Source organism: Populus trichocarpa, chromosome 5 (genome assembly GCF_000002775.5).
Source record: "Populus trichocarpa isolate Nisqually-1 chromosome 5, P.trichocarpa_v4.1, whole genome shotgun sequence".
Taxonomy (NCBI): domain Eukaryota; kingdom Viridiplantae; phylum Streptophyta; class Magnoliopsida; order Malpighiales; family Salicaceae; genus Populus; species Populus trichocarpa.
The window spans coordinates 5,849,490-5,873,655 of NC_037289.2; the positions used below are offsets into that span (position 1 = coordinate 5,849,490).

At 33.6% G+C, this 24,166-nt stretch overlaps 4 protein-coding genes across 5 annotated transcripts; 2 read left to right on the forward strand and 2 right to left on the reverse strand.

The window, feature by feature from the left end:
* Window positions 1-1,844: 1,844 nt before the first annotated feature.
* Window positions 1,845-7,990, forward strand: LOC7486339 (ABC transporter F family member 5). The gene is made up of 9 exons (XM_024602255.2): window positions 1,845-2,902; window positions 3,360-3,701; window positions 4,442-4,582; window positions 4,687-4,866; window positions 4,990-5,145; window positions 6,857-6,958; window positions 7,054-7,182; window positions 7,533-7,637; window positions 7,722-7,990. Exons 1-9 carry the CDS (start codon window positions 2,042-2,044, stop codon window positions 7,815-7,817), a joined length of 2,112 nt encoding a protein of 703 aa, XP_024458023.1. The 5' UTR covers window positions 1,845-2,041; the 3' UTR covers window positions 7,818-7,990.
* A 1,573-nt stretch (window positions 7,991-9,563) lies between these two features.
* LOC7477131 (DNA-directed RNA polymerase II subunit 4) lies at window positions 9,564-12,189 on the reverse strand. The gene is made up of 7 exons (XM_024600845.2): window positions 12,035-12,189; window positions 11,752-11,801; window positions 11,558-11,666; window positions 10,830-10,907; window positions 10,521-10,554; window positions 10,367-10,435; window positions 9,564-9,932 (listed from the first exon to the last, which is right to left on the reverse strand). Exons 2-7 carry the CDS (start codon window positions 11,798-11,800, stop codon window positions 9,855-9,857), a joined length of 417 nt encoding a protein of 138 aa, XP_024456613.1. The 5' UTR covers window position 11,801; window positions 12,035-12,189; the 3' UTR covers window positions 9,564-9,854.
* A 3,567-nt stretch (window positions 12,190-15,756) lies between these two features.
* On the forward strand, window positions 15,757-16,654 carry LOC7486340 (uncharacterized). Its single transcript, XM_006382868.3, has 2 exons — window positions 15,757-16,158; window positions 16,288-16,654. The coding sequence occupies exons 1-2, from the start codon at window positions 15,914-15,916 to the stop codon at window positions 16,511-16,513; spliced, it is 471 nt and encodes a 156-aa protein (XP_006382930.3). The 5' UTR covers window positions 15,757-15,913; the 3' UTR covers window positions 16,514-16,654.
* Window positions 16,655-17,780: 1,126 nt separating this feature from the next.
* On the reverse strand, window positions 17,781-23,491 carry LOC7477132 (small GTPase LIP1). 2 transcript variants are annotated; one of them, XM_002307097.4, is made up of 7 exons: window positions 22,846-23,491; window positions 21,535-21,626; window positions 21,296-21,437; window positions 20,339-20,643; window positions 19,204-19,257; window positions 18,964-19,094; window positions 17,781-18,371 (listed from the first exon to the last, which is right to left on the reverse strand). In XM_002307097.4, exons 1-7 carry the CDS (start codon window positions 22,934-22,936, stop codon window positions 18,176-18,178), a joined length of 1,011 nt encoding a protein of 336 aa, XP_002307133.2. In that variant the 5' UTR covers window positions 22,937-23,491; the 3' UTR covers window positions 17,781-18,175. The 2 variants fall into 2 exon arrangements, with proteins under 2 accessions (XP_002307133.2, XP_052309358.1); XM_052453398.1 differs by having other exon boundaries at window positions 19,222-19,257; window positions 22,846-23,422.
* Between the last annotated feature and the right edge of the window lie 675 nt (window positions 23,492-24,166).

A 24,166-nucleotide genomic window follows, 5' to 3' on the forward strand; every position in this document is an offset into this window, starting at 1 on the left:
ACATGCTTTGCCACGGCCGATCTTTTTTCTGGTGTAGAAAAGTGATAGGTCAAAAAAAAATTAAAATCACAAGTAATTGGTTAAAAAGATAATTTAAATAATACAAAAAAACAACAACAATAAATAAATTCAAAAAAAAAAACAATAAAAAAATGAATCACATGCTAGCCTATTTGGGTTATTAGACAATCAAATGCTATTCTAACAGATAAAAAACCAAGAAAAAAAAGAGTCAAAGTTTAAAAAAAAATAGAAAACATCACCAAAAATTAAGTATAGAATATATTATGATATTAATTATGTGATATGCATATATCAAAACTATATCAAAATAATATTTTATTATATTTAGTATTTATATTGTCATCAAAACATATAATTAAATCATTATTTTAGCCATAAAGCTAATATAAGTTTCAAATTCGATCTTCAAAACTCTAATTCTTTTACATCAATAAAATTAAATTTTATTTTTTCAAACCAAGCGATATAATATTTTCTTGATATTATGAGATCTTCATATGCAGACATAAAAATCAAATAATCAACACAATTTTAAAAGAACAGATAAAAAAAATTAAAGGATAAAAAAAAGATTCACTGTGAAATCTTTTACTTATCACGGTGTTTTACTAATTCCTCTTAATTATTTTTTTATAATAATAATATAAGTTATATATAAATCATTTTCAATCATTTATTCATCCACTCTTTTGTTGTTATAGGTTATTTTAATTTCACTCATGAAAAAGCGAATTCTTGAGAGTAAAATATATTTTAAATTTAATAGATCTAACAATGTTCCACTTCTTCATTTCGATTTTGATAGTTTCAAAATCTTCAATGTAAATCCTTATGTTTCTAAAAATGTGTGTGTGTGTGTGTGTATATATATATATATTTCCTTACCTTTTCCTCCCAAATGCCGGAAAGGGCTCAACGCTTTGAAATAACAAAAATTTACATGAAAGCCGGATTTAAAAAGAACATCACAAAAAGAAATAAAATAGGGATAATTACAAAAAATCTTTTATAATTTAATCTGAATTTTTTTATATACTTTTATAAATTGCATTTTATATCTTGGATCAAACAAAAAATTTAACTAAAATATATTATTGAGGATTTAAACTATAATTAAATATATATAAATTATATTATGAAAAATATAATTTATAAAAGTATATAAAAAAATAAAACTAGAAGAATTTTTGTAATTATTTCAATAAAATATTGGGCCCGATCGAAAAGAAATCCGTGGGTTCTAGATTGCATACCTTTCGCTATGTAAGAAAAAGATAAGAAAACATGATTCTATCTGTTCTGTCTTAGTTTACAGTTTGAACACGTGGGACGAGGTTTCCATTGAAATAACACGTGTCAACAGATGACAGAGTAAAGAAGAAGCCCGAGCTCGGTCAGTAGAATTTGGGCCACGGAACTTTATTTTGGCACGAGCGTTATCTGTTTCCATGGCCACAAAATTTTCCAACAGTGAAAATCTCAGACATGCATTTTTTTTATGAGGCATGAATAATCCATCCTTTCTTTTATTTCTCGGTGCTTGATCCAAATTTTATGAGGCATGAATAATGAAATCGTGTATTTAATATATTTTAAATTAAATAACTTAAAAAATGGATACACAAAACTCTTGAAAAATTGATTTTTTTTACCCTTAAGTTAAAGTGGGTGGTAAATCTTTTTTAATATTAAGCTACAGAGTGGCAAGACTGAAAATAATACCATCTCCCCGAAGAAAAGGAAAAAGAAAAATAGAAAAGAAAAGACAGAAAAACAAAGGGGAAAATTCTTTTCAATCTTCCCTTGGCAATTAACATCAATCAATACCATCAACAGCTTCAAAACCATCACACACAACACTACACAACGCAACAGTATCTCTTTCATGGCCTGAGTGGTCCTCTTCTCTCCACAGACACAGACACAGACACGGACACGGACACAGACCGCTGCCCGCCCTGAGGAACACTCTCCCGCCCAAACCCATCATCTCCCCTCAAATTTCTCACAACCAAACATGGACTTGTCCACTAAATTCCACTCTACCTTCTTCACCGGCGCAACCCTTTTCAATCCTCAACAAAAAACCTCACTTCTTAAACCGAACCCATCTCTCTTATCCACTAAATTCACTATAAACAACACTAATTCATTCAACTTCCCTACCAGAAGACCGAATTCTAAAATCAAAGCACGCTTATCAACGGCCACGGTAGAAACATCTGTTGCCGAACCCGAAACCGACATAGAGTCATTGTTTTCTAGCAATTCGGATGTTGATTTCGACAAGAACCGCTTAAGAAAGCAATCAAACCGTGGGGCTTCAGGGATATCTTCAGGTATTAAGCTAGAAAATATAAGCAAGAGTTATAAAGGTGTTACTGTTTTGAAAGACGTGACTTGGGAAGTGAAAAAGGGTGAGAAAGTTGGATTAGTTGGTGTAAATGGAGCAGGCAAAACGACCCAGTTGAGAATTATGACTGGGCTAGAGGAGCCTGATTCAGGAAATGTGATTAAAGCCAAAGCTAATATGAAGATTGCGTTCTTGAGTCAAGAGTTTGAAGTTTCTATGAGTAGGACTGTGAAGGAAGAGTTTATGAGTGCTTTTAAAGAGGAAATGGAGATCGCTAAGAGATTGGAGAAGGTGCAAAAGGCTATAGAGGGATCTGTGGAGGATTTGGAGTTGATGGGGAGGTTATTGGATGAGTTTGATTTGTTGCAGAGAAGAGCACAAGCTGTGGACTTGGATGAAGTTGATGCAAAGATTAGTAAGTTGATGCCTCAGCTCGGTTTTTCCCCTGAGGATTCGGATAGGTTGGTGGCTGCTTTCAGTAGTGGGTGGCAGATGAGGATGTCGCTTGGGAAGATTTTGCTGCAGGTATAATGTGGTTTTGGTTTTTCTTTGGTAAAATACAGGCGTATAAGATTCAATGATAAGTTTGAGTTCATTGTGTCTAGAATGTTCAAGTATGATGCTTTTACTTGACACTGATTTATTGCCAAGAGAATGGTGCGGTGATTTTTTATTTTTGCTTGCAGGAAATAGATTGGCATTAGTGTTGTAGTTGAAACTGTTACTTTTTTTATTTGGAAATATCGGAATTTGCTGAACATGCTTGTATTCTTTTGGAAGAATTGATGGCTAGTGGATGCAGCTTGGTTATAACTGAAAATCGGGCTACTTTTTTCTATTTCTATCACTTTATGATGTAAAGTAACTTAACTTGAGCTGTGAAGCAACAAAAAACGGTTGCTCATTTACATCTAAAAATGTTTCGTGATCTTTGGAATAAATGGTTGGTAGTTGACTTAAATTTTAACTTGTAAATTTGCAGGACCCAGATTTGTTGCTTTTGGATGAACCCACAAATCACCTTGACCTTGACACTATTGAGTGGCTTGAAGGTTATCTCCAGAAGCAAGATGTGCCGATGGTCATCATATCTCATGACAGAGCCTTTCTTGATCAATTGTGTACAAAAATTGTGGAAACTGATATGGGTGTGTCTAGGACATTTGAGGGAAATTATTCTCAATACATCATATCAAAAGCAGAATGGGTTGAAGCTCAGCTTGCTGCTTGGGAGAAGCATCAAAGGGAAATTGAGCACACGAGAGATTTAATAAGTAGGCTAGGTTCAGGAGCAAACTCTGGCCGTGCTTCTTCTGCTGAGAAGGTACAGTGAGGTTCAAAGAGCTCCATTTTTTTTTTCTTTTATCAAACTTCATTTTGAAATATTCTATTCTTGGTTATTTTTCAAATACCTTCTTGATATCTAATGAGCTACTGTCCAGAAATATTCAATCTATGCTCTGGTATATTAGCATGTTCCCTTCCATTAGACCAATTCTTGCATTTCTTACTGTTATCTAAATGTTGCAATTACAATATTTAAAATTGCAATGCATTTGTGGAGTAGTATAACTTCTGGAGATGGTTCTTGTGCTAATTTTATTAAAAATCTGAACATCTTAGTGGTGTAATGCCTTTCATATCTGCATCCCGCTCAAAATAAAAGACAAGTGGAATTCAGAAAATCAAATGTGATCAGGATTCTTTAGTGGTTTAGACTGATATAGTCTCCTTCTCTTTTAAATTAACCTACTACTTGTGTTTGGTGGTGTTTACCACTACGTGTGTTTTGTATATAAGCTACCACACCCAACACATGAAATTTTGCTGTGCTTTACCAAATCTATAACTATTCCTTGTTATTATGTCTCTGTAACTAGATCATTTTAAGGAAGTAGGATTGACTGGTAACCCAGTTAAAAAAACTTAAAGCTATCCTATTTTTTTTATATATATCTAGAGTGGTCTTTCCCTACCAACTGTGGTCATCTAATCTCTACAACCTGCCTGGCTGCTTCAGTTTCACCTAACATTTCTTAAACATTTTTTTTTTCATCATCATAGAAACTGGAGAGACTTCAAGAAGAGGATCAAATAGAGAAGCCATTTCAACGCAAACAAATGAAGATCAGGTTCCCAGAGCGTGGGAGAAGTGGAAGATCTGTTGTTGCAATTAGGAATTTGGAATTTGGTTATGAGGATAAGGTAAGCCATGTTACAGGGCAGATGATTTTTGAAATACTGAGTTCTGTTTTTCCCTTTGATCTTCTAGACATGTTATTGATGGTTATAGGTTGCTTTTGTTCCAGGTGCTTTTTAATAAGACAAATCTCATGATAGAAAGAGGAGAAAAAATTGCTATTCTTGGTCCAAATGGATGTGGGAAGAGTACTTTACTGAAACTGATCATGGGTTTAGAGAAGCCAAGTAGAGGTGAAATTGTGCTTGGGGAACATAATGTACTACCAAATTATTTTGAGCAGAACCAGGTGCATTACACTCCTCAATCAGATGCCATTTCCTTTTAATCATGGGCTTTCTTGTCCTTCATGTTTTCTTGCTAATTTTAATTGTTAAACAGATCAACTGAGTATAATCTATTCACTTAATAGGCTGAGGCACTTGATTTAGATAAAACAGTACTTCAAACAGTGGAAGAAGTTGCGGAGGACTGGAGACTTGATGATATAAAGGGACTCCTTGGTCGTTGTAACTTCAAAGTGGATATGCTTGATAGAAAGGTTTCACTTTTGAGTGGTGGAGAGAAGGTAAACTAAATTGAGATTCTCTTATAAAATCTTCAATCTCACATCTTTATTCTTTTGCACACTCTATGCTCTATTGGTTGTTTGACAGAAATTTGTCTTGCTTTTCCCGTCCATTTGTTGAAAAATTCTTCTATTCTGTAGTAGATATTAATTTGTATGGAGCTCATGATACAACACGTGTTTAACATTCATTATAAACTGAAAAACTGGATGAGATGAGAAACAATATTTCCTTCATTAGCTCTCATGGTCAATAGTTTTGTAGTCCTTTTTAAGCAGATGGATACCTGGGTTTGTTTCAATGCGATTTATGATTGTTGATGCTTCTTGATACATGCTGTTTAGTTCAACAAGACAATACAAGCACGGTGTGATTACCCTATCCACAAGATATAGCTAGATGAAGTTAGGTTATATTCTCCTAGGTATAATGCATATCATAGTTTGCACTCTGTTCTAAGCACAGGGCATGTGACACATAAATAATTCCTCTTCTCTATCCGTTTGTATTATTTTCTTTAGACATGATGAATAGGATTCTTGAGATATTTGCAGAAGGAATTTAAGGTTTGAGTTTAGGGGATTTGGCATGGCCACCTTTTCCTTTCTGTACTCATAGATACTCAATATCAAATCACATGTCACTGTGACATATATCAAACTCTAGTTCCTCTTCATCAACTATTTTTTCACTGCAAGAACTTTCTTATGGGTGAAGGCCACCTCTTCTATGCTATAAATACACTTATTTCTCAATTAAGGGTTTCATTTTACACCAACAAATACAGTTCCGATTTACATTGTTTCCTATCCATTGTATCTGCCTTGTATGAACTCTCCTGGCTCCCCTATACATTGTCTCCTATCCTCACCTGTCATGATAGATCTTCCTTTTATTTTTGATGAATAGCTTTAGGTTTTGAAAGTCACGTTAGATCTCTCTAAATTGCTTGCTCATTTTTTATAGATTTGGCGTCATCTCTTAAATATCCACGAACTAACTAGTTAGCATGTACCCGTGTTGAACCTAAGAATACTATCTATAGTGAAAAGGAAGTGAATATATTATTATGTTGATATCATTAGCAAGAAATCACTCTAAAGATGACAGAGTACAATTATCAAAGCTTTAGATATGCTAATAAACCATTATTATATCTTTTTAGTGGTTGGTTTTGATTAAAGCTAATAAAATCATCTAATTGTGTTGGTCTTCCTAGAATTTAGTTGGTCATTTTGCTTTTAATTTACTTCCCTTTTGCTCATTTACTTACGAATATTAAACTTATTAGAAGTAGAGTTCACAACTAATAAAATCACAAATATTACACTTTGGAGATATTCCGAAATGGAAATATTTTAAACTGAACATGATTCCTATTAGTGGCTGTACTCTGAATATTCACTGATTGTAATAATTTGCAAGTATATTTTATCCACAAAAAATAATAAATCTCACCAAAGTTTTAACATATTTGCACTTCTATATATCGCATGGACAAATTCAATATGCTTTTGGACTTTTGATACTTGATGACTAGATTGTTGTTATTGGTTGAGTGGGTTCGTTATTATAGTTTTGTATTAATGGAACACACTATACCACATGTTTTTCTATACTAATTCTTTTAATTTTGCTGTCTTCCCTTTTTATTCTCTTTTCTTTTAATGAAGCTTGAAGTCTTGAGTGTTGTATTTCTGTTTCCTTCAGGCACGCCTAGCATTTTGCAAATTCATGGTTAAACCTTCAACTTTATTAGTTCTGGATGAACCAACTAATCACTTGGATATACCTTCAAAAGAGATGCTTGAGGTTTGGTCTTTTACACATTTGTTTTGTTTCCATTTCTTTTACATTTTATTTTGCTTTAGACATTATGGTCGATATGTGACTTATTGTGACATCAGGAGGCCATATCAGAATACAAAGGTACAGTCATCACAGTTTCTCATGACCGGTATTTCATAAAGCAAATAGTTAATAGAGTAGTGGAAGTTAAAGACGGCAAGTTACAGGATTATGCAGGCGATTACAATGTAAGTCCTCCTTTTGCTTCTCTCTTCTTTCATCTTACAACTATGCATCTTCTGGCATACTATTCACCTAGAGTGATAGTAGTAAAGTCACAATATTTATTTCTAAGATAGGGGGCCATATATTTTCATGCCTGTTTCATGTAAATTTTTTTATTATGGAACTTGGGTGATCATATTGTGAGGCCACATTTTTCTTGATACATTGAATCACTGCTTGATACATTGAAGATTAAGAAATCAAAGTTTCTTACTAATCCTGCACGTATGGCACAAGTAGAAGTCTGGGTTCATTTTAATCTTAAATGTAGGATGTTAATGGTTGGTTGGCTCCAAATTTTTGTGATTCACAGTATTATCTGGAGAAAAATCTGGACGCAAGGGTGAGAGAGCTTGAACGCGAAGCGGAGCTTGAGGACAAGGCTCCCAAAGTAAAGGCCAAATCCAAGATGTCGAAGGTGAGTTCTGCCACTTGTTTATACCAGTTACAAAGTAAACAATGGTGGTGATTTGAGCCAAAGTTTTGTTGTCTTTTATAACAGGCTGAGAAGGAAGCTCGGAAGAAACAAAAAATGCAGACCTTTCAGGCTGCCAAACAAAAGTCAAAAGGGTTGAAGAATTCAAAGAGATGGAATTGAGAGCTGCTATACACTATAGATTGATCATCACACTTTGTTAAACTAATTTTATCTTGTAAAGATCTTAGGAAGTGATGTGGCCTATTTTGTGCCAGGAACTCGACCTTTGTAAATAATAGCAATAGAAATACAGGTCTTGGTTAAAGTCTGGGATGGGAAATCTTGTGATCCAAGTTTTGCTTCTGGTTTGATCGTGTTATGATCTGTATAGGGCAGGATAGCAGGCAGTGTGTGTTAAACTCCCTAACACAGGCTGCTCCTTTTCAAATAACGTCCTGAAAATTAACTTGGGGCTTGCTGGAGAATATAATTGTTGCCATGGAAAATGAAAAATGTGGTGTGGATGAAACGGAGTCGAGGAAACGCGCGGTCGCATCATGTCAAGGTTCCTCCGAAATTTTGAGAAGAAAAATCGGTGTTGCAATTTCTCTTTTCAAGCTTATCCTGTCATAATGTATGCGTGTATTCAACTCACAATTCGATGGTTTATTTGTAAACGTGGCTTTTTTCCTTAAATTGTGGGATTTAAATGAATTAATAAATACTTAACAAAATAAAATATTGAGGTTGATTTAAAATATATATATATAAAAAAATTTATTTTTAATATCAACACATTAAAATAATTTAAAAATATTATAAAAAAATTGATTCTAAAATGAAATTTCAAGAAATTTCAAAAACATAGCTGAGCAATTTAAAAAAATATAAAAAATAATTGAATTCTAAAATAAAATTTCAAGAAAGTTCAAAAACATGGTTGTGCTTTAATTGCTAATGCTCTCATACTCGAAGCAAAAAAAATCACAAGAAAAGGAAAAGTCAGATCCATTGAACTTTTAAATTGAACGGGATTCTCATGCATTCACTACCCGATTGAGTTTAAAATTCTTATGTTCTATGTTTATTCAGGGTTGTTCGAACTCATTTGATAAAGAAAAATCCAAAACCAATGGCTGGATTGTGGCAGAGGAAGCTGTTTTGGTACAATTTGGGAAAACCCTGCATGAGTCAACTCACCATGGCTATTTCTCGTGATGTGTGACAATACTGCTGGATTGAAGAGTAGAGATCCAAGATACAGTTTTTTTTTTTTTTTTGCGATTGATTAGTAACAGTGATCTGTATTTTGTTGTTCTCGGTTTCTGTGGTATTGATAATAGTTAATGTGTAGAATCATTTTGTACAGCAAAAGGCTGGGGAAAGTTTGGGTGCTGGGAATGAAGACCAGACATTGCTAGGTACTGTCAAGTTGTTCAAGCTCTTCTAAGCTGGTAACTCTTGGTTACACGTTTGTGTTCACATTGAAGTTGTCATGGTCGGAATTTTCCTCGTTTCTCTCCTCCAAGACAGCAAGGGTTTTTAATTTTTTGCAAGTGAAAGGTCCTCTGAACATGGAACAAGTCAGAACTCATGTGAAGTACTTGTCGAGAAACACCCCAGGACAGATAGAGTGAAGAAATAAAGAAATTGAGCAATCAATCAGGCGTTACGACAGTTCAACATGTTAATTCAAGAGAATCTGAAATCTAATGGCTCAGAATTTTATCAATCTGAGTCTTTTTAAAAGCAAAATATTCCAATCCATTTACTAGAAAAGGCTATTATTTTTTAAAAAAATTTCTCGTGGACGCCTGGTTGAGTTTCTCAAACAATCATGAAACGAAAATGGCTAACTTAAAATATCTTCCATCAAACTAAATAGCTAACTTAAAATATGCAGCAGTTAGTAAATTCTAGGTTCAGTTTGTCTTAAATCATATAGCTATTTATAAACGGGTCAAAACAAAGACTGAACTGTAACATTCGAATAGGCAGTTGATATCAAGTGCAAGTATTACCAAATGTCACGTGAGAGCAGTATCACAGTACATGGCCATAAGGACTGATGTATAAACCATTTGGCTCAGATGAAATTTAGAACGATACTGATAGCCATCAACAGCTTAAACCACTCTCATTCTTGTAGAAGCAAAAAAGCCTTTAACATTCAGATGACAACCATCCAGATTGAAAAGGAAGGGGATATAGTAGCCCCTATTCGAATTTCTTGATCAATGACAGGTCATTCAACATTTTCTCAATTGCTTCATCATCGTGAGCTCGGCCTTTGGTCTACATAACAAAGACATTTGGTTAATTAGCGTTCAAATCAGATTTATTCATCAATTACAGTTCATTCAACATTTTCTCAATTGCTTCATCATTGTGAGTCCGGCTTTCATGTACATTAAAAAATACATTTGGTTCATAAAGGTTCTTTGAATGATGAGAATCGCATAATATAACAGTGCCTAGTAATACCATGAAAAATGGCTACATTCATTGTCCAATAAAACCCCAACAAAATGGTCAGCATAACATAAGTTCTTGGTTTTATTTTTTATTTAAAAAAAAAAAGAACTAGAGAGGGAGAAAAGTGCCTGGATTGGTAGCATGCATCAATTTATTTGTTTGTCTCCACTGTTGATTTCATTATCACTGTATATTGATCTAACGAGAAGTAGTCTTAAATAGAAGGGCCAAACCAAATGTCTTAAAGGACTAACCTTGATAGAAGGTACCATGGCAATAGCTTCCTCGACTGTTTCCGGGCAAAGGTTGCCAAGAACACAAAGCTACAAAATAGATAGTTGCAAGTTAAGATATTCTGTATCATGAGTAGAAACATAAATCTCAATTCATCGTGTAACTGTAATTTACCTCAAATTCAGCCAATTGGTATCGGCTAAGAATTCTGGATGCTGGTTAAGTTTTCACAAAGATTCTGCAAGATACTAGAAATTTGAACACAAACTATAAACCAATTACGTGCATCATCCTATAACTAACAAATCACCCCCATCTTTTACTGATGAAAAATAATTGCCATGGTCCTTTGATCAGCCGCTCAATAAAAGTAAGTGAGATCCTAGAAACTTGAATCCATGGTAACTAAACACGACAGAATAATTAAAAGGAAACCCTCAACATTATCAAATACTCTAGAATTTCTTTAAAGTTCAAGGATACTCTCGAACTTGTCTGACAGCATCGGGATTTTTATAGCGACTAAAGCGTTTCACATACTGCAGTGATTTCTCAAATACTCTGCAATGCAGTGACAAACAATACTTAAGCACATTTGAAAAGAGAAAACGTATATTTAAGGCATGCAAAACCTCGTCAGTTTTCACCCTTGTTTGACAAACCATTAGGGGCAGATTTTTTTTCCCCAGCAGGGGAAAACTTTATTGGTATCATTTAATTTTTACAATGAAGTTACCTCCAAAACATTGCATCAAAGACCTCCCAGTTCCTACATTCATGATTTAAACTAAACCTATTTATCAAAGTAATCAACAGACACATCATAATTGGGGAAAGAGGAAAGATGGGATTAGCAGCTGTGTGACCATAAGCTTCTCACTGTCATTAAGATGATTTAGACAACCTCAACACGAGAAGAAGAGATTGAAAAATCTATGCTCAATTAGCTTAATCAAACAAAAAAAAAGAAAAGAAGAAGACGCTTTGCATGATTTTTGTATCATCTCCCCTCTAGAATCAATTTATGCCACCCAACTAAACAGAAACCAGAAAGCCCGTCTGTGAATATGCTAAACTCAAAACAAGTCAAAAGCTACTCAACCAATACAGCCACATATCACACACACGAACACAAACACACAAGTACGGCAACGCAGACTTGAAAGATGCACAGCACAGTAATTTCAGAACAATATAGCTGTATTACTTACTGGGATACTTGATTCATAGGATCATCAGACATCTGTTGAAGCTGCTCATACTTATGCTCAAGAATTAAAGCAACTTCACAATTCATTAAGCACTTGGCTTTCAAAAAATCTAAAAAGAAAACAAAACCCATCATCAAAAAAATCTGCTAAATCGCACGTAAAACTGATATCAAGACTCAAAGGTAGAGTATTACCATCTCCGATTTTGAGCTCGGCCGCATTCTCTTCCTCTTCTCCTGACATACTGTGGCTCACAAATAAATCAAACAAGGTCAAATTAACAAGAAGAAGAAGAAGAAGAGGAGGAGGAAGAACAAATTTCTTATTAAAGCTCAATATTTTTCGAACTTCATCAAGAACCCTAATGACAAAACCTAAAGTAGAACTTGATTTCTAAAGTTTCAGACAACAAAAGCAGTTTGGTGATGTTAAGGAATCGAACCAGAGTAGATAACTAAACTAGCTTTCAAAGATTACCTTCAATATTTAAGAATTTATTTTTTCTTTTCGTTTCCTTTTTAAGGTTTTTCGTTTGAGAGGGGTGGGTTTTTAATTTTTTATTTGGTTCGAGAATGAATTTTTCTTATTACGGCAACGCTTCCAGGTCTCAAAGAAATTGAGCTTACGTTAATTAATTAATGTATTTTTTTTAAAAAAAATTAGCATTAAATATATTTTTTGAATAATTAAAAAGAACTACTTGCCCTTTGAAAAACACTATATCTCATTTACACTCCACGGTGTAATAACAGTTGAAAAAATTAATACTAACTTGTAACTCTTTAAAGTTTTTTTCACCTAGCTTATTAGGAATGATAAAATTAATCAGAGATAAATAATTTTTTTATTGATAAAATAACTAAAATATCTTTAAAAATAAGAATTTTAAAAATAAAATCAATGGAGTTTTTCATCTTTTTACAATGATTTTATTGTTACTATTAAATAAGCTCGGGGATAATTTGATATTTACCTAAAATAAAAAGAACAGGTGCATAGGAGGAGCCTGAGAACTTTGGACAACATGTGCGGTGTATCACGACATCCAAAAATAGTCAAGTCGTTGGAAGTAATGTCGTGTCCTCTTCCATGTAGAGCGGCGTGTGTCAGCTTTGATGGTTCGATTTGTCACCAATGATCCTTTTTTTTTTTCCTTTTTTTTTTCTCTCATCCCTTGAAAATTATAGTTTTGTCATCTATGTTGTTGGTAATTCAACTTTAGTCATTATTCTTTTTATTTTTAATTTTTATTCCTAACCCTTTAGTCTTTATTCAACTTTAACCTCTTTGAAGGAAAAAAAAGGTCCGTCAATTATAAACTAAATTGTCGCCGCCGACATGCACTGCTCCACCAGGAAAAGAACGCAACAACACTTTCAATAACATGAAAAAATATAATTTTTGGATGCAGATAGGCACTGCTTAAAGGGCGCGGGCATATCCCATGCACCAGAGAGTGCACCACACGTCCGCCACCATATATATATATATATATATATATATATATAAAAGATGAAAAGGTCCCTTGACTTAATTTTAAAATTTTTGTTTTTAAGGGTATTTTAGTTGTTTCACCATGCTTTTTAATTTTTTATTATTTTTATATTTAATAAAATATCAAATTGCCCCTCAACTGACATTATAATAACGGAAAATCATTGTGAAAATACAAAAATACCCTTTGATGCCAATTTTTTTTTAAAATTTCCAAGTATATTGTGGTCGTTTTATTAAGCGATTGAAATGAGAAAAAACTTATTTTTAATTAATCAATTTTAATAGATCTAAATTTAAAATCTATATATAAAAAACTAGGTGTATGAATCTAGATGGGCTCATGTGCCTAGCCTATGAAGAAGAAGGCCATGCTTGCAAGCCATGCCCGAACAAACTGACCATGTTCATTATAAGGATAAAAAGCTATCTATTTTAGGACAACATGTTTTGCTATGTATTTTTTTAGCTTAACCTATTGGAATCTAATATTGGCATACACCATAATGCATAATGACGACTTCCAAGAAATTCACATGGTTGCTCGATCTTATGTGTTTATGCACGAGCTGTCAGTACAATCCAACCTTTCTTGTCAATGGCTATCTCCCGTCAACTTATTTTTTAGTGGGCACCAACGTTTCTCATCAATTACTCGCAAGCGCCAACTTTTTTACCAATAGCATAGCAAAACACAAAAACAAACAAGAATGACCAAGTTTGGCCACATTTTCAACTCATCAAGCAGTGACCAAGTCCAATCACTTTATCCTATCATAACACAATGATCAAGTTCTGACATGGCTCATCAAGTAATCATGAAAGACCTAGATTCAATTCAAAGTTTTTATGATTTCATCACAACCTGGGATAGTTAGGTTTGGATCAACATCCAACCCGAGTAACGAGGCTCAAATAACATAGCAAATTATATAAAGTTAAAAGGCATCAGCCTTTAAGATTATTATGCACTCTTTCACAATTTATAGTGGATTAAAGCAGTTCATTTTTTGAAAATTTTCAACTTGGTTCTTGAATTTTATTTTGCGCGATTTGGCTATTTGGAGCCCAAATTAGCTCCTAATTGCATATTTTTTTAGGAGGGAGGATTGAATTGAAAGCTAAGGGACTGAAGTGAAAATCTCGGGTAACATTAGGGGCGGGTTGAATATTTTGTTGTAACATTCATTTTAATCCCCCATATTTTTAGGTATAAGGCGACCGATCCCTTGAATTTCAAGACAATACATTTTGGTACCTAACTTTATTTTCATTTTTTTAGTCCTTTTCTATTGGAAGGAGAGAGAGGGATTCGCCAGATTTCGACATAGAGAGAGAAAATAGTCGTTGGGGAAGATTCTGACCACCAAAATGGTTGATTTTTGTGTCAAAAGATTTCATATGATGAAGGAGGTTACATTTAGGTATTTTTTTTTTACCTTGAAAACACCTAAAATAATATATTCGAGCTCTAGAAGAATTTTTGTTCCGAGTGGATTTCGGGTTTTTGAGCGGTTTTTTGGTGACCATGAATTGGTTTAACAATGTCTTTAGATTGTTTTCTAGGTGTTTTAGATTGAAAATGAGATTTTTACAATTTGATTTTTATATAATATTTGAGATAGTTTAAATAAGTTTTTTATAAAAGTTAAATCATATATCTTCTTTTAATGTTACACTCCTTGGTTGCATATTTTTTTTTAAAAAATTAAATTTTTTACAATTAAAAGCAACATATATTTTTTAAAATAACCCGTAAGGACAACCTATCTAGAGGGTGTTTGACAGTGTGGCAGTGATTGCTTTTCAAACAGCTTTTCGTGCCGAAATACATGTCAATGATGTTTTTTCATTTTTTAAAAATCATTTTTGACATCAGCACATCAAAATGATCCAAAAAATACAAACCGCACTCAATTTTAGCAAAAAAAAAATTTAAAATTTGGTCAAACGCAGGCTCAACCGCAGAGCCAAACAGGCTCCTAGTAGTTTGACTATCCGCTGTTTGTTTTTAGACCAAGGCATAAGCAACCTAGTTGTCCACGGTTTGTTGTTCAGCCAAGACCCAAACAACTTCGTGGACAACCAAGCTGTCGGCGAGTTGTTAGCGGACAGCAGCAAAGTTGTCGTTTGGGGCAAGGCCCGAATAGACAGGTCGCTGTACTTTTTTTTTTTGTTTTTATCTCCATCAAATAACCATTTTAAAATATTTATATAATTAAAATAATTTATGAGGGGTAACGATTACACCGTCTTAGACTCTGGGTTAAAAGTAATAGTTTAAAAAGGATACAGATTTATATGTTAGAAATATATATATATTTGATGAGACTATAGGTACACTATGATGGGGCTCATCTCATTTTTACCATATTCAAATCTATTCACGCCTATTCATTGGTCACTCCTCCTGTGCTATAATTTTGCTGGCCTAGTAATAGGAGGCAGATCTTGCAATTTTGCACCTGGCTTGTATCAGATCATCTCCCAACAACGTTTTTAAAACACTGTTTATTTTTACATTTAAAAAGTTTTTTTTAAAAATTTTAATTTTAATTTTAATTTTTTTAATTTCAAATCAGTATTTTTTAAGTATTTTTAAATTATTTGAATACGTTAATATTAAAAATAATTTTAAAAAAATAAAAAAAATATTATTTTAATATATTTTTAAATAAAAAACCCTTAAAATAACTACGAGTCTATCTGCACGGAATTATGCTACCCTCACGTCACTCCCTGTATGGGATTGGAACGCGCATAACATTTCAAAATAACCTCCCCACTTACACAGAATGATCAGTTCTACTGTGATAGAAAACCCTTCTGCTTTTTAATCCTCCAAATTATTAAGCGATCCTAATGGATACATGTGAAAGAATCACCATATCGTTTGTTCTCTTGTTCATTATTCTCTCTTCTCAGATCCCTTCAGTGGCTGGAGATGGAGATCATGTTTCCCGAGAGATGCAAGAAGAGCCACCATATCTTACTAGGATAGTAACAGATCAGATATCGTTGTTGAAGAGATCCTGTGGTAATTCTTGGGACAAAGTCAAAATCATCATCCGTGATTTGCAAATACAGTTTTATCCTCCAAATTTAGAGTAAGATAAAAAAAAATACCATCTGAGTTGTTTTTTTTTTTTTCCCTTGAAACGACCATTACTTTCTAATTAGTAATTTGAGGTTTGGTTTTCTTAATGTTCTTTTGTTTTTCATATTTCTTGGCTCAGTTTTAGAAGCGCTGATCAAGAAGAGAGTACTAGGAGTGAAAATGGTGGGGGTGAAATGATGAAGAAGGTCGTGGAGAAATGTATCAGGACAAGCAAAAGGACAGCTGAAATATCAGCTGAATCGGCTGCAGAAGTGATGCTACAAGCAATGCATAAAGCGGCAGAAAAGGTGAAGAATAGGCAATCCAATTCAGATGAGCAGGAGAGCAGTCATGATGAACTTTAAGCAAACCTAGCTAGTTAATCGCCTTTTTAACTAATTATTTGTCATTGTTTTATTTTATTTTTTTTATTTTTGTTGTTTAAACAGATTTCTAGTACTGCTGCTCACGAAGCTCAGTAATATGATATATATTATTAACCAGCAGTGTGTGTGTGTGTAAACTACTAGCTGAGTATCATGGATGAGACTTGAAAAAAGTACGAGGAGAAAGATTAAGGTGATTTTTATTGGCTGATAAAACTGGATTTGAAAAACTACACCCGTAAAAAAAACAATTTAATGTTTATGTGAGTATAATATTTGAATATATATGACGGGGAAAATAAATATCATTTTTTACACTTAAATATATTTTAAATTTGATTTAAATTTTGTATTGGATTTATGTTGTGTTAACTCATGTTGATTAAAGAAATGAGCTTTCTAATTTTTCATGCTCAAGATTAATATCTTAAGAAATATCTAAGAATATCTAGTATATATTTAAGTTATAAGATATTTAATGTAAATATCTAGTATATTTATAAAAATATTTATATAGATGTATAAATTATATAAAACCAGTGTATAGTTTTTTTATATATCATCAATTATAGAGATCTCGGCTCTGCAGTAGAAAAAAATACATGCTACAATCTTTTAATGCAAGCGTGTAACAAGAGTCCAAGAGTTCTGAGTTTTCCAGTTCTAATATCAGGGGAGATTCAAAATGTCTTGAGAGAGAGAGTTAGAGATTCGCTTGTGCCAAACACCTAAATAACTCTTTTTACTAATCTGATTTGAGGGAAAATTAGTGAGAAATCAACATCTTAACTAACTTTAAGTATTGAAGATCATATGATAAAGACAAATTACATTAAATCAATATTTTAATTAGAAAATAGCTCATCACGGGCAATCCTAAACTCTCGACGTGACATGCTAAATTGTTATTGAATAGCCTTTGAATCTTCGGCATTTCATTGATATACCAATTCTGGGATGTTTTCTTTTAAATGTGATTGTTGATAATATATTTAATTACTGAGATTGTGATATCTTTTGTTTGAAAATAAAATAAAAACTTGATTGTGTTTGATTTTTTATTTAAAATTTTTTTTTTTTGTGTTTTTAAATCGTTTTGATACGTTAGTATTAAAAATAATTTTTAAATAATAAATAAATATTATCTTGATATATTTTTAAATAAAAAACACTTTAAACCGTAATCGCTATCATAATCTCAAAGAAGCTCTTAAATTCTATACTGCCCAATACAGATACAGAGAGATTGAAAGCCAGTTTAAACCTTCCCTTTCGGAATTGAGGAAAGGGATTGAAAATTGAAAGCCAGTATACTTCAACAATGAATCCTTTCGAAGATACCAGTAGCAGAATTTCTAGGATACAACAGTTCAAGAGTATATTTTCCTTCTTCAAAAGCAAACACAGATTGAAAGACAAGTTCCGTGGAGAATAATTGCCTTTACTTCAGGGTGACCAATCAATCAATATACATGTAAATTGTGACCACTGTAACTCTAAAACTCGCAGCGGTGTAGGCCATGAAAAAGAATCAATTCAACGGTTTACAAGCAGAACAGGAAGAATTCCATTTTAACAAGCAGAAGTTCAGCCCCATGGAAGAGTGCATCCTATGCCCGGCAAAGCCATAGCCAAAGATCATCAAACGTTAATATCCATGCGCTTTGATCTTGCAGTGTTGCTTATTTCTTGGGAACCACTCAGAGGAAATCTTGGAATGCCATAACTCTCTCTGACGGAAACCGGCTGCTGTGGGTAAAGTGTTGGAGGTGGTGTAAGATTTCGTTGAGCTGGCAGGGGAGGGAGCATATTGTATTTGTAAGAGTCGCCTGCTAAGCTGCAATAGCAGAAGTCTAGTCATGTACCCAATTGAACACAAATCAAAGTAAGAAGAAGACGAGTAGATGATGCACTGCAATATAACAAATGATAAAAATAGAATCTGAACATAGCAACACCCAAACCAAACTTCTAAGTTGTATCAACGTTCACCAAGCCAAAAAAAAAAAAAAACATTAATCAAATATCAGGTAACAATTTCAACAATTCTTCTCTCATTCTTAAGCAGAACATATCAATGTAGGCCACCAACCACTCACTCCCCCAATACCCCCCAAGAAAAGATCCAAATAAGATTATGGGAGGCAAAAATATCAACAAAGCAAAGTGCATAATAAACATGATCTTAGGATCTGTTCAAAAATGCATTTTCAATGCAAGCACAACGCAGCTTCTCAGCATTGAGAAAAAGTAACCCCGAGGGTATCTTGGTGATGAGGAAATTCTATTTTTGACCTCCTCTTTACTGTGAAATGCAGCTTTCATCTTAATCTATACAACAGTGACCTTTTTGTTTAGTGGAACACAGATAGAATACATGAATATCTTGCACAGCAAACAAATAAAGAAATATCATCACTACTGGTTACCTTGTAGCCTTGTAAAATGGATCCTCATCACTTATATTTTCATCTAAACGCTGGACAGATCTCTGAACTGGAGAAGCAGACCATGGACTTGGTGCGGGTAGTTCATCAGAAAAATATCTTCTCCTGATCAACTGAAAAGAAGTGATCCAAAAGTTGGAAAATGTCCAGTATGAAGAACAAATAAATAAATACACTACACAGAAACACTAAAAGCTGAAGATATAAGAGCTGAATACTTACCATTCGAAAAAATCTTACCATGGCTTCTTTGTCATACCTTGCTTCTTTGGCAGCCTGCCCATGTTAACAAAGACACCATTATGCAGAGTTCATATCAGATATGAAGAGGATGGGATTACATTGACTGACCATGATTTTGGCTAGCATGCACAATATATTTGAGATAGTTCTTACTCAAAAAAAATTGTCTTTCACATTTATTCATACATCCTATGCTAGAAGTACCAACTGTAAACTAAGGATAAGTCATCTGATTAGACCAACTACCTAAATTTTAGCCAAGCTACTACATTGACTACCAATAATTTCAAGATAGAAAAAACAAGCTTAGAAAAACTCACCACCTGGATTAGAACTCTCTGTCACTCAAAAGTTCAATGCATAAATTCTTTTTCAAAGTACACTTTCAGACTAAGAAAAAAAAAGAACAAGAAAGAAAAGAGAGAGGTAGAGATGGAAAGCACAAGATTCCAGCTACAAGGGATCTACAATAGAAAATATCATGCCTAAAATTCTACACCCTGAGAAATACACATAACCAGCTACAAAGGCACTCTATGGAGTATCACTTTTATAAGTCTGAAATATCCCTACCACCAAATGCCAATCATTGAGAAAACTAACAACAGAACTGCATGGTTGTTGCACAAACAAGAAATGCTATACCAACTTGCCACTTATCTTAGACATGCAACATCAATAAATAATAAAATGTTTTCCCTAGATTTGTGATTGTGTTTCTTGAGTTTGCTATCATACGATGACCCTTTAGTTGTGGTCATTTGTGTGGAAGTGTGCAAGTGTGAGTGTGGAAGAAGAGGAAGAAAGCTCGTGAAAGAAACTCAAGAGAAAGGTTCCCATGAAGACCAGTCTCGTGATAATGGGGACAAGCAGATAGACAGGTAAGATCTCATAAAAGAGCAGGGTAAGTTCTTCTGCACAGAGAGAGAAAGACACAAAGAAGAATAGGAGCAAATACAAGAAGAAAAAGAAAAGAGACAGCTGTTTTCTTCCAATATTATTATATTATACAATTTTCACATTTACATGAAATATTAATTCACACACAGAAACACTGACTCCTATTGGCATTAAATAAATATTTACAACAGAAAGCTTAAGTTGAGATGCTTACTGAAATCAGTCCTCCACTTCCAGGAAAACTCTCAGTCAATGGAATTTCCTCACTGGAAGGAAGCAAACCCTGCTTCTCAACCCAATGACGTGCTGCATCAACAAGGTTGCCACTACTTCCTCTAGTACCCTCTTTCGCAGCAACATCAGCTTTGTTACTGACAACAATATAAGGGACAGGGAGACCACCAGGACCTCCAGAACTTAGAGGGGCTGAAAATGTTCCAGTTGCAGCAATCTCTGATGCCCATTTCTGCAAACTTGTTTTGGTCCTTCTCTGGGAGAGATCATGAACGAAAATAACCCCTGGAGAATTTAAAGCGAGAATCATATGCATGAATCAAAGACAGCACATCTTGCAAGTTGCACAAGGTGAAGGGCCACAGTGGTTATGACAGGAATAATCAGAAAAGAACCATCTGAATGTTGTTGGATAAGAGGTAGTGAAAATGAAAATGATGTTGTGGCTATCTTAACAAGCTTTATGGAATATCATTTCCACATGTAATTAGCAGATTTGCGCCAAAAAACCCAATTTATCAGACAAGGAGTAGAAACAAATCTCTAAACCATTTTCTAAATCTACTGCACTGCACCTTCAAGTACATCATTAATGAAAAATAATCATTGAATTAGGAAGTAAACACAAACTTGCTTCCTACAAGACTGGCACAAAATAGCAAATGCCTGATTCTAATCAAATGCCTTCTGCTAAAGATATAAATGAATAAGGAGGCTTACTAGAAGTTTCCAAGAAAGAGATGCTACAATTATCAAAATCTTTTCACATTGAAAAATCTAATATGTAATCATAGCTAAACAGGCATGCATGCCTAAAAAGAGAGGAAAATGTTTTTAACTGATGTACGCACAGCCATAAATACATGCCAGTTATTACTAAATATGTATTGTCGAAGTTTAGCAAATACAGCTAGCATTAAGAAAGTATGGAACTCACCGTTAATCTGAGAATAGAATAGAGACCGGCAATCTTTGTATCGCTCATGACCTGACACATCCCAGAGTTCAATGAAGAAATCTCTCTCAGAATCACCTTTGATGCTGCTTGATGAGCTGCCAGAATTACCATAAGTAATATGCTGTAAAGGAGTGAAGGTAAGAACGTAGTTAAGACTTTGAACTCTAATAATATACCACCAAGTTACTGTCAAGTAAGAAATTCATGATAAACCTTACTTTCACACCAACTGTGCATCCAATTGTTTGTGGAGGGCGAGCGATGGAAGAACTTTTGATAATAAGATGAACAAGTGAGGTTTTACCCACACCTACAAGGATAAAAAAAAAGATTTTGAACTCAGCTACCAAAGCGGGGGATATAGTCAGGAACATTGAGGAGAAAACAACTTTCAATTCATACAAGCTACCCAGAAATCATGCAAGCAAATCCGAGGACCTCCAACATGTCACAATGCATGTGGAGTTGAGCACAAGAAGGCAAATTTATTTTGAGAATCAATATGCAGGCAACTGTTTTAACCTTTTATTATATACTATTTCTAACGGCTAAGAACAACTATTACGCCCATCCCGCATGCCCCACATGCATGCATAAACCTAGAGTAGTCTGAACTGTTCTTGCCATCCACATGACATGCTCTACACGTCTACTCTTCCCCCTGCCATGCTAAGACACCAACACAATCATAAAGGGAATTGTTCGACTTTCCCTTATTTGAACAGAATCCAGAGCTTATTCCTACATCACAAAGGCTAATTTTCTGTGCATAAAACTGCTACAGAAGTAGCTACATAAATTTATAAATATTGGTCAAGTTCCAGTTTTTTTTTTCCTTCTTCAAACCTCAATCCGAATTCTGCTCGGGATTTCCAGTACAATTAAAATCATAACAAAATAGAATTCCTGAGAATTAAACTTGCAAATCATATTGGCAGAATATGTTGATAATAGAAGCTGACATTTCACTTTACTATTAAGATAATACCAAAAGGAATCGTCTTGATGTTCAGAGTTGAAGTTTAATCCCTGGAGATTTGAAGGCATAAACCAGTCTGGAAGTGCAAGTCTATAACAAAATCAATGTGTCCTTCAACCTCTTCAAATCTTACACCATGAATGACATATTGTAACTATCGAGTCATCATCAATGACATGTCATCAAAAGGGCAATTAACCCAATGCCCATCGCGTACCTTTTCCTCGTCCAACATGGAGTATTTGGACCATCCATTAGTCATATTGGAAAGTGTACATGTATACAACAAATTATCCATAATCTATATCATCCGATTCCAATAGATTTCAGCAGAAATTGCATATCTTACTACTTAAAGTCCACTAAATATATTCACTTCTACCATTTCAATAAACTCTCTAATACTATCTATGTGCCATCCAAACAAGGTTTTTATCACAAGCACAATCCACCAGGATCCCCTTACATAAAATTTCACAGGAAGAAAAAAAGCATTGCAAAACCAATAAATTGATCAAGAGAGAGTGCAAAATAAAGAAGAGAAATTTACCTGAGTCACCAACGATCAGAACTCGAACCTGACCACAAGGTGGTCCACCATTTTGGTCCTTGTTTTCTCTCTCACGGTCCCTCCAAAACATAGTAGTAATGTTTTTTGTTCTCCAAAACAAAAGTAAATCACTCCTTCAAAACCGAACCAGCAAAATAAGTCCCATAAAACACACTCAATCTCAACAAAGAACAACAAATTCTCCAAATGGGTATCCCCAAATTCAAATCCATATTAGTAGTACATTTCAAGCAGTCTAGAAATGATCTAAGCTCATGTTGTTCTCGTATTAAAATTACCCAAAAGAGTAGGAAAGGAAAAAAAAAAGCTGTTATAAAAGTGAATCCCTCTCAAGACCCAATGACAGCAACAGATCTAGCAACAAATTTTTCAAGAAAAACAAAATCAAGAAGTGGGTTTCTCTTCGGATTCGATATGGAATAAATAAAGAAGTGGTTTTCTGAGTTTGAATTGAATCTAATTAAGCTTTTCGTGTGGCTGTGGAGAAAAGTATAAAAAACTGGGAAAGAGAGATCATCAGATCAGAAAATATAATAAATAAAGTTGTTCAAAAAAATAAACAATGAATAAAGGGAAAGGAACATATTTGTCCCCTTAACTGTCATTGATCCTCAGCTGGGTCACCAGATGAAAATACTTTTGAATTAGATCCCCATAATGTACAAATTTGAATAAGAATTTCTTTTGTTTTCGAACCAATTCTTCTTTAGTGATAGTTGAGGGATAAAAATGTTAAATTCAAGCTAGTCCTAGCATTTATCTACGCATACAAAGAAAAGAAAAAATGGACAAAATTATAGATAGTTACAATTCTTTCAACTAAGTAACCATTTATTTATTTGAGGATATTAATGATGTTTTTTTTACTAGTATAACTTGATAATTGCCTGCAGTAGCATGCAGGTTGGATCAAATTTTCATTCAAAGAAAAAAAAAATATTAAGGTATTGCTAGTACGTTTTATAGCAAATATATATATATATATATATATATATATATATATATATATATATTAGTTTAAAAACAACTCAAATAACTAATAAAAAATATTTTGACTAAAGAAAATCAAGATAATATTTTAAAAAATATTGTGATAACAACATATTGGATTTACTCGGATCAACTCGGGTTTACTTTGATCAACTCAAGTTAATTTATCAAATTTTCATCTCAGGTCATGAAACTCTGATAACCATATAGAAAGCAAATATAAAAAAAAACTATTAAACTCAATTCCCAGTCAACAAAATATTGAAAGATAAAATTAAAAACAAAATTTAATTAAAAAAATGAGTCGAGT

Excerpts from the sequence above, each read along its gene's own strand:
- LOC7477131 (XM_024600845.2), bottom strand. The coding sequence starts at position 11,800 with ATGTCAGGAGAAGAGGAAGAGAATGCGGCCGAGCTCAAAATCGGAGAT. Across the intron at positions 10,908-11,557 it reads CCTATGAATCAAGTATCCCA|AGTATTTGAGAAATCACTGC; the intron begins GTAAGTAATACA and ends ACTGCATTGCAG. Across the intron at positions 9,933-10,366 it reads CCATGGTACCTTCTATCAAG|ACCAAAGGCCGAGCTCACGA; the intron begins GTTAGTCCTTTA and ends TTTGTTATGTAG.
- LOC7486339 (XM_024602255.2), top strand. The coding sequence starts at position 2,042 with ATGGACTTGTCCACTAAATTCCACTCTACCTTCTTCACCGGCGCAACC. Across the intron at positions 6,959-7,053 it reads CTTCAAAAGAGATGCTTGAG|GAGGCCATATCAGAATACAA; the intron begins GTTTGGTCTTTT and ends TTGTGACATCAG. Across the intron at positions 7,638-7,721 it reads CCAAATCCAAGATGTCGAAG|GCTGAGAAGGAAGCTCGGAA; the intron begins GTGAGTTCTGCC and ends CTTTTATAACAG.
- LOC7477132 (XM_002307097.4), bottom strand. The coding sequence starts at position 22,936 with ATGTTTTGGAGGGACCGTGAGAGAGAAAACAAGGACCAAAATGGTGGA. Across the intron at positions 21,627-22,845 it reads TCTGATCGTTGGTGACTCAG|GTGTGGGTAAAACCTCACTT; the intron begins GTAAATTTCTCT and ends TTATCCTTGTAG. Across the intron at positions 21,438-21,534 it reads GATGCACAGTTGGTGTGAAA|CATATTACTTATGGTAATTC; the intron begins GTAAGGTTTATC and ends ACTCCTTTACAG.
- LOC7486340 (XM_006382868.3), top strand. The coding sequence starts at position 15,914 with ATGGATACATGTGAAAGAATCACCATATCGTTTGTTCTCTTGTTCATT. Across the intron at positions 16,159-16,287 it reads TTTTATCCTCCAAATTTAGA|TTTTAGAAGCGCTGATCAAG; the intron begins GTAAGATAAAAA and ends TTCTTGGCTCAG.